This window comes from Seriola aureovittata, chromosome 15 (genome assembly GCF_021018895.1).
Source record: "Seriola aureovittata isolate HTS-2021-v1 ecotype China chromosome 15, ASM2101889v1, whole genome shotgun sequence".
Lineage (NCBI taxonomy): Eukaryota > Metazoa > Chordata > Actinopteri > Carangiformes > Carangidae > Seriola > Seriola aureovittata.
The window spans coordinates 14,204,708-14,214,667 of NC_079378.1; the positions used below are offsets into that span (position 1 = coordinate 14,204,708).

At 39.3% G+C, this 9,960-nt stretch overlaps 1 protein-coding gene across 4 annotated transcripts in view; it reads left to right on the forward strand.

Annotated features, from left to right (window-relative positions):
- Positions 1–9,339, forward strand: part of cadm2a (cell adhesion molecule 2a) — a 206,174-nt gene extending 196,835 nt beyond the window's left edge. For all 4 annotated transcript variants that reach the window (XM_056396986.1, XM_056396987.1, XM_056396988.1 and 1 more), the window contains 2 exons: positions 1,605–1,727; positions 3,379–9,339. In XM_056396986.1, coding sequence (XP_056252961.1) covers positions 1,605–1,727; positions 3,379–3,497 — 242 coding nt within the window. In that variant the 3' untranslated portion in view covers positions 3,498–9,339. The remainder of the gene's footprint in view (positions 1–1,604; positions 1,728–3,378) is intronic.
- The last annotated feature ends 621 nt before the right edge of the window (positions 9,340–9,960 follow it).

Genomic DNA, 9,960 nt, shown 5'->3' on the forward strand with positions numbered 1-9,960 from the left:
ATTTGGCTCACAGCCTGACCACTTGGACATGACACCAGCATATTGCATGGCCAAAGTGTGTAGTCCTCAACAGGCAGACATACAACTGTATGGTCATGGCTTGTTTGTGCCTGCACTGGGTTGTAACAGCTGAAGTGAAGTGCAGCAGTCCGACAGCGAGTGTGTATGATAGTGAAAACCACTCACTATACTGACAGACAGAGGTGAAGAGACACAGCCATGTGTGTAACTAAACGCCTGAGTCCTCGCCCTGCTGGGCCGCGCCGGGGGAACATTCCTCTACTCTCTGCTCCACTGACCAAGCAGAACCGCAGCGCAGTGAAACCACGCTCCGCACGTCTGTGTCTGTCTGTGTGTGTGTGTGTGTGAGCGCATGTGTCGGCATGAGTGTGTATTTGTCCACTTGGAAGCGGTGAAGTGTGACGGCCTGGTCACTCAGACCGTGGAGCGTTATGGGGCGAGAGCAAGCCAGCTGTTCAATTTGGCCACATGGGCGGACTCTGAAAGAAAAGGAGAATACTGAAGAGAAAACACGTCAATATGCGACGTGTGCTGTATGTCTAAACCGCCCTTCTATCACCGCTCACCCTGCTCTGACATTGCCATATTTAAGCTATCATGAGCCCACATACACACACAAAGTGACAGGGTTGTATATGGCATGCCCTGGCACTCAGAGGAGGATAATGAGATGAGTGCTAATTTCTCAGGTGTCATGGACTGATATGAATAATACAGGCTATTCCGTTACCCATCTCCCCCATTGCTGTCGCTGTCAACTTTTTTTAGATTCACCTACAGCGGGTCGGTACACTGTCAGTGTCACGTCCTTACTCTTACCTTGAGGAACCTAAAAGTCAGACTTTGTTGGAAAAAAAAAAGGAAGTGACTAATGTGAATAAAGGAAATAAGGTATTGTTGACAAAATTGGTAACCTCATATGGGTTTTTGCATAAGGCGTGAACAAGCTAATCATGCAGAGTCTTTCCTGTCTTTTCTACTGCTTTCTCAACAGTTACGGACCTGTAGCAACTCTCTAACACCTAATTCATTTTCCTAACAACAATCTTTCCTCGCCAAGAAACAGAAAAAGATTGATCTTTGCTTTTTTTACTTTTTTTTTGGTGTGATGATTTATTTACTGTGTACTACCCTTCCTCTGCTGCCCTGGTTTGCATGTTGGGGACTCCTGCGGCACAGTGGGGGAAGAGGGATGGGGGGTGCAGTGGGGGGGGGGGGGGGTCCTGAATTATTCAATTTTTTTTTGAGTCCTTCTTTCATTTTCTCTTTTCCTTCATTTTGCAGGGTGAATGTGTCTCTGCCTGTAGCTGCTCTTTGTTTCAGTGTGGTATCTGTCTCTCTTCCTCTCTCTTTTTCCCTCTTATTATTCTAAGAGAGCCAGGCAGCTCTGCTCTGACTGCATGATGTGAGAGGAGGGAGGAATGACAGCAGCTCAGAACAATCATTAGATCAGGAACGAGCTGGGAATAATCTTCCCTTTCCTTCTCGCTGTTTTGTATTGTCTGCCTCTCGCTGTGACTCTGCCCTCGCACCAGGCGACGCCATCATCTGCTCTCTTTGTTTCTCTCTCTGTCTTCCCTCAGATCCCAACGCTCTGGGGCAGCACGGCACTGACCATGCCTTGATCGGAGGAGTGGTGGCTGTAGTGGTCTTTGTCACCTTGTGTTTAATCATTGTTCTGGGAAGATACCTGGCCAGGCATAAAGGTAAAACCACAGTGGACCAGACCTGAGTCTCTCATGGCTCATGGAACTAGCGGAGTGTGTCGTACTTGTCCCATTAGACATCAGAGTCCTTCCCCAATTCCCATGTTGCCAAGTATGACACACCTGCAGTGGAGAAGAAGGCCTAAGTCCAGCACACATAAGAGGCATTGATGGACATGTGCATTTGATGTACGACACACAGTGTGATGCCACTAGTGTATACACAGCATTCATTGAGTTATTATTTCTACTTTTTTTCAATGATTGTTGCATTTTGGGTCAAATTTTGCTTATTCATAGAGTCATAACTCAGTCAAATCTGAACATGCAGACATGATACATATTTTTTTCAGATTCAGTGGAACCTGAACTTTCTGAAGATGTTATTATTTTATCCATCACAAAAATAAATGTCCACAAATCCACATAGAAGTCAGAGAAACGCCCCTTTTGTTGTTCTGGAGCTCACCTGAGAATCACCAAGTTGTCTGTACATCCATGGGTACATTCATCAAACGGAAACTGATAATAGCTAATTTGGTTATTACTTTTAATGGTGTCAGTTTTCCAAAAATATAAACAAATATAGGCCAAAAGAAAATTAGAGCAAGTTGTGGCTCTCATCTTCTCATCTTCTTCTCAACTCACTGAATCCATGGTTGTGTCCGAAATCACTCACTCATTCTCCCTACTCACTATCCAGGGACGTCTAAGTAGATGATTATACTGTGAGCTGATCCATTAAATGGAAAAACATTTTCGGACACTATCGGGTCAGTTTCTCTGTCTATCAGCAAGAGTGCAATGCATGATGGTGTATATTACTTGGCTAGTGACCATCGGTTGTACAATACTTTACATGATGTATTGTGGGATACTATGAGTCCACCATATATGGTATAATAATTGTCATTATATATTTGGACAACACTACAAAATGGCGAACTCACAATATAGTGGACTATATAGTGGACTATATAGTGAGTAGTGAGTGATTTCAGACACAGCCTATGGTGATAAACTTCCTCTTTACATCCCCCAAAGTACTAAGGAAAGTGAAATGTAGGGCATTTTTATCCACCCAAAAGATATATTAACTTTGTTCATGTAGAAGTATTCATGTGTTTTTTGACATTTCTAAGGCCCAGAGAGTCCCAGCAGCATAGTATAGTACGACTCACATGCATATTGATTTGATTTGATGGCGTTTCTGAGCAGCCAAACTTATTCTCAAAGTAACACTTGGCTTAAACATTTATCAACTCTGCTAAAAAAAGAGAGAAAAGAGAGACAGCAATGAGCAAAAAGAGCCTGGGGTTCAACGTTAATGGTCAGTTTCCAACACTGATGCTACAAAATTGATTTCTTATACTGAGAGAACTGCATCATGTTATTTGGAGGCACAATTTGAAGCCTTTACTGCCACTACTGAGAACACCAAAGGTGTTTGTTGATGCAGGGTTTTACACACCTACTCTTTCCTGTATTTACATATCCTGCACTATCCTGGCTTCTCATCACTGTGTATATGAATAATGTAGCATTGCTGATGTTGTCTTCAGATGTGTTTTGCGCCTCAGGCAGCAACAGCCACGCAGGGCTGCTCAGTATTTGTTTTCCTTGATATAGATTTGTTTTTGCGTTTCCTCAGGAACATACTTGACAAACGAAGCCAAAGGAGCGGACGATGCGCCCGACGCCGACACAGCCATCATCAACGCTGAGGGCAACCATGCACACGCAGAAGAAAAGAAAGAATACTTCATTTAGACTGCAGGGGGAGCTGTGCAGCCCCCCCCCCCCCCCTTCCTCTTTCAGTCTCTGTATCTCTTTTTCTCTCTTGCTGTCTCCCTCTTTTCTTCTCCACCTCTGACCACTGCCCCCATCGTGACCACGAGGAACCCGCAGGCAGTCCACAGACAGAGAAGTTCCCCAAGTGTTTTCCTGTTATTGCCTTTTTGTTGAGCCCATTTCTATCATTTACATTTTGTCCTTTCTTACTTTCTTTCTTTTTTTTCTTCTTGTTTTTGGCAGCCAGTTTTCACAGGCAGCTTGCTGCTGAAGTGGTTCTCTTTTGTCATACTTTTCCTCATCTTTGACATGAATTCCTGGAAATCTGTGTATCTACCATGACTGCTTCTTACATGACACCCCTTGTCCGTCTTCTCTCCTGTTTCCCCTCCAAGCAGACGCCCAAACACATACTATATCCCCTTTGTTCAAACACGTCCACAAACACATATCATAACTCACATCAACACGGTGCCTAAAAATACAGACGCCATTGAACTTCTGTCAATGCCTTCATGTATCGTCTGTCAGTAGCAATGTAAATGCTTTGTAGATGGTTACCTGGACCATCATTTCATTGCTTAGCTCACAGCTTTTGATTATGCATTGCGTCTTTCTTTTTTTTAATTATTATTATTTGAACGAAGATCTTTGCTGTTTACGCCTTATACATGTCTATCACACTGAATACGGTACTTTTAGATGCTCCACCTCCCCCAACTCCGTCCCCTCTAAATACACTTGTAATTAAACAGTTGACCCTTGTAAGATAAGATGAAGGTTTTGTGTAACACTGTAGCAAGATTTGTCAGATAAGTGTATAATATGATTTTCATTATTAGGGTAGGGGTAATAAAGGGTAATGTGGTATTGTTTAGAACAGAGAACACACACCAAAAATATATGAAAGATGCTAGATGAAGCATTCCATCAAATGAACTCAATCAGTTATATAAAACCATTTGCTAAATCTGCTGTCCCTATGTACTTTTCGTCTGTATATTCCTGCACTGTCCAGGCTGCAGTTTAGCAAAACGCCAACACCTTCAATGTCCTCTTGACAGCTTACAGTAGTTTGTTCTTCACATAAAGGGTTCAGGTGTACAGAAAGAGTCGATCTCCTCTCTCTAAAAGCTGTATAAATTGTACTGAAGTGAGTTTAGCTTTTTCTCTTTGAAAAATTTTGTTTATGTTTATGTCATGTTGAAATCATTTTAAGGCTGAAAGACCCTGTGAAATGTAAAATAAACCATTAGGAGTTAATACGGGCTGAAAAAAAAAAGAAGAAGAAGAAGAAGTACACAGTTCTGGTATGTACAGGAATTTTAGTGTCAAATAAATTTTCCTTTCCTTTCAGTAATGTCATTTTGATTGATACCTCTTGTAAACTTGAGGTCCAGGCAGCTTTCCATAGTGGTTTGTATACAAATTTCTGTTCATTTACTGTCTCTTGGATAAGCAACCAATCATATAATAGCTCAATACAAATAGTGAAAACATCAGTTTGACTATATCCATTTAGTTTTTTCCTTTGTATCGTCATTTTTAAATTTCTGTTGAACTAGTTTCTAACAATTTAGTTAAAGTGCAGAAATCACCAACTAATCATCCACGGCCACCTCTCAAACTGCAGAACTGCTTTTCTTATTTCACTTTTGTCAGAGTCGTTCTCCATGAACTGTATTTTGATTTTCATTTCATGGGGTCTTCAAGCAAAAAGAAAAAAAGGAAAAAAAAAAAAGATTAAAAAAGGGAAATAGTGTATGAGCGCTGGGTCATAGATCTGCAGGGGCCTCCTTTCTAAAACTTCTAACTTAAGACAAAAGAGAAGCACAAAAATGTCTAAATGAGTAACCGTGTTCCTTTGCCAACAACTAGTTCACCCTGGGAATGGTTCTTCTATTCAAATGGGTAGTGGGAAGAAGACAAGGCTGTCTTTGAGTCAATTCTAGAAGAAAAATACAGTGCATCTTTTTGAAAATGTAAACTGAATCATGTTTTTTTATTGAAAAAAAAAATGTTTCTAATATTTTTTGGTTTAAATGGTTCTAAGCTCCCTGCTGTATATTGTGTCTGCTAAAATGTGGTTAATTGTGAAAATTGCTGTTAAATTCTGGATTCCCGTTACTCCTTCAAATTTGTATATTAGCCACCTTATCTATTTACTTTTTATCATTTTTCATTGCATAATCCTTATTGGAAATCTTTTAAACAAATGTATTTTGTTTTGGCACAAGGCATGTATATAATGTGTGAGAACTAAACTTTGGTAATACACATTAGCATGTTTTTGTTTGGTTCTTTATCATGATTAATTCATTTGAACTGAAGTTATTTAAGAGAGAACCACAATGAAGTATATGTGTTACTTTGGAGAACAGTGGCTTCTTGTGTTTGTGGCATGCTCTTCGGTGCTACACATCTAAAGGATTTGGTGTTGTAGACAATATGATTGACAAAAAAGAAAAAAACAGAAAAAATTCAGTGAAACAAATGTGATGAAAAAAAAAAAAAAAAAGGGTGTCCTGTCCAGTGGCCTTTTGTCCACAGAAACAGGAGAAAATGTGCATCTGTATTCGCCAAATCCTTAAAATGCAAATTGGAATTGAAAGAAACATCACGTTTATGTAGGAGGCAAAGAAAGTTTCACACACCGAGACAGACGTAACATATCCCAGTAAACAACTTCTTTTCATATGTCCCAGCCATTCGTCTTTCATCAGTTTGCAGGAATTTGTGCTGATTTACTCTCCTGTGAAAGAGTAATAAGCGCCGTGGCCTCTGAAATGAAAGACTTAAAGGCAAGGCACTAATCTGCTAAATGGGAGCAAAATATTACCAAGGGCAATAAAATAGTGGGCCCAGCTGTCTCCAATTCAGTGGCCAATTTACAACATTATGCAAATGAGGTCAGCAAGTAAGGTCTTTCTCCATGTGCTATAACTCAAGTAGTGCTGGAGTGAATCACAAGTTGGGAATCATTTGATTGATGCCTGTCACCACTGAATTTTGGATTTTTTTTTTAATGCAGATGTTTTGCCACAGTTTTTTTTATTTTTGTGCACTTCAGTCAATACACCATTTACAGGTGTAACTTCAGCCTCACCACAAACCTTCAGTAGATCCTGACTAAAGTGTTCTGGACTGGTTCTTGTCTTAACAAACCCTCTATTAATCACAATGATGTAATGTTTTTTTTTTTTGTTTTTTTTTTCTATCTACTTCTTTTCACTGTGTCTTAAATTCACATTTTCAGTTGCTTTACATCTGTGTGTGAAATAAGAGAGTGGTCCGGTGGATTTGTTGATTCTGAAGACAGAGAAACAGGCTGTTTTATATTTAATCGACACTCATAAATAACCAGGTCTGCAGTGATGAGTTGGTGTTTTCATTAGAAATGAAACAGGTGCCATTTACTGAATTATGCACTCTGACTAATTTGATGGGTATTTTTTAGTAAGTGGTGAAATGTGTTTATTTTTTGTTTGATTTTTTTTTTGTTTGTTTGTTCTGAAAACCACATGTAAATATTTGTTTTTGGACATGACAGTAATGAGCTAATTTGTTGCAAATGGCTTTTTATAATAGTTAGACCAAACCTGAATCTTTTTTAATTTGTTATTTTAACAGCCTGGCACATACCATCATGCACTATTTTACTGTGATAGAATCAACTGTAGCTGTGTTACATCTTGGGGTCAGTTACAAGTCGTCTTTCTTTGTTATTGTTGGTTGAAACTAAGCTTTAAACTTGTTGCCTCCTTGCTCTCCTATATGTATATCGGTTCAGTTAATATCCACAACATCATGGGCCTCTAATTTCATCCTGGCGGCAAGACAGTGATGGCACTGACGTCGTCACAGTGGCATTCTTGTTGTTCTTTAGACTCGTCTCTGTTTGGTCATTTCCTGGCTCCAAATGAAGCCACTTTCTTTGACTGAAGGAGGGAGTGATGCAGCTGAGGTTATGTGTTCCTGCAGATTAAGCAGTGCATACTGGCGGTAATTTTGGCATAAAATTGCATACAATTTTGTGAACATTTTTCATGTTGTTGAGGGCAGATACAGACCTGTACAAAATGACAAAAAAAAAAAACCCTCTATGTGTGTTGACTTTTTGCCTCTTTCTCTGTTAACTACCTTTTTTAATCTAATGCAGATTTAATCTAAAACAGATTTAAATACATATAAAATACATCTTTTAATGTGATTCAAGCAGCAGATTCTAGGATCATTGTGTTTCAGCTGAAGGGATCATACATGTGTGCTCCAGGCAAAAGACAATAAAAATAAAAAAAATAAAAACTTTATTATACTTCAAGCTACTGTCAGTGTTGACTAAGTGCACTGACATCATTATCATATAAAATTATATAGATTCAGATTAAAAAAGGGACATCAGAACACCCTCGGATGCATACGTGTGTTGTGCCTTGCACCTCCAGCTTGCTCCTGCCTGTCTGCTGCTTTCAAAGAGGGATGAGACGAGCTCGTGTGATTGGTGATTATTGAAGCTTGTCCAAACTCCACTTGGCTGATGCCGCATTGTGTATTCATCCTGCTGCAGACTTTTCACCACAGTGCACTCCCCCTGGAGCACATCTGGTCACAAAACACTGCAGTCAGTTGGGGCACACGCACTTCACCGTGCGTTCCTCCCCAAGTCTGCGCTATAGCGTTTTAAGCGCTTGTCCCAAGTCTCAGGAAATTAGAGGCCCATACCAACTAAAAATATCAACTCTGAATCCCTAATTGTAAAGGGATGAATATGAAAGAAATGGCCACTTTGAGTCATAATATATATCTAAAATTCTTCCTTTTTTTTTTAACCTGGTGTTGGTTTACATTTTGTTTTAACTCATGGTTTTGTTTACCACAGCAGTGATGATAGCATGACATGGCCCAGTCCAGTCCTGTCTCCTCTGACCCTTCATATGTCTTTGCTGTACAGTTTGGCTTTAGCGCACTACTGTGTTCCTCTGCAATATTGACACTAGAATCAAACAGCCCAATCTCAATGCTGTCACAGTGATGACAACAACATGTGACACAATCTCATATAGTAATGTTTTTTTTATTTTTGTTTTGTTTTGTTTTGTTTTTTCATTATATCTCTTTCTTTTGTTTTGCATCTCAGGAATATTTTTCATTCAGAGATTTTTTTTTTTTTTTAATTTGTTTGTTTTTCTGTCTTAAAAGGGGGAACTTGTGAGCACTTCTCACTCTGCTAGCCCCTGTATGCTGTCACCATGTATTTGTTGAGTTTAAGACTATCACGATGTTAATAAAATTATCCAGTGATTCTTCAGTAATTCTGTCAACTCGCTGTCATTGGGATATTAGACTTAAGAAGCTGTTTTTTGATATGATCACTGACTTGAAATACTGAGATTTAGAAATATGCTGCAAATAATCATGAGTTTCAATAATGATAGTTGTGTTTCTACACAATGTTGTCTAATTTTAGCTTATGGTATGTAAGCAGTTCAATGCTTTTGTCCTCTTGTTTTTCTTGTAGCAACACACATCTTTATGTATATCAGTCTTTAGATTGAAGGAGTTGTGACGCACTATCACTCACTGAATACAAGATATCCACAGTAAAGATCAGGATTAGAGCTAGACACGTTAGTTCAGCTTCTGATGTACCTTGGTGACATAAGGGGTTTCATATCAAGCTGTACTGAGAGGGCTTGATTCGATATATAGCACCATAATGGAGGTGTTTTTCTCCCATTATCTGTGGGGTTTATTATATTTAATTTAGAGGTTCGTTCTCATGTATGAAATGGAAATTGTTGAATAAATAGTTGCCAAAACATCTGTATAAGCCTGATTCTATTCTATTATTAATTTTTTTTTTTTTTTTTTGGTCATCAATTTCTCTTCTGGAAGCCTCCTACTGAGAGATAAGCATTGATAATACACTATAAATACTGCGGCTGCACGCACACAGAACACACTCATAAAAGCACAAGCAAACACATCCACAGACACATGTTCATGAATTTTTATTAACAAGAATAATTCATGTTGTGTCTCAGCTCCCCTATCTGCGCTCTGTGTGGTGGAGGCGACGGTGTACCGATGCCATTCAATTTATCACATGGGGTCTTTCGGCTGTCTGAGCGTAGTTTTTCTGTATTAGCTGACGGCCCGTACGAGGCTGTTATACTCCTGCATAAACAGCTGTGATTGTAGAAGAACTTACAAGTAGTCTCAGTAAATCAGGACAGAGTGATTGAAGTCATTGATGTCATTGAAAGAGAAAAAACAGTAAAGTATATGTTGCTCAAGGGGGAAAAAAGTTGGAGGAAATGACTTCTTAAAGTTTGTGTCCAGGGTCACTTCATGAATGAACCCTCACTCACATCCACACTGAGCCACTCAAACCAATTCCAAGGAGGAAAATGTAAGCCGCAATAATAAAATCCTATAATAA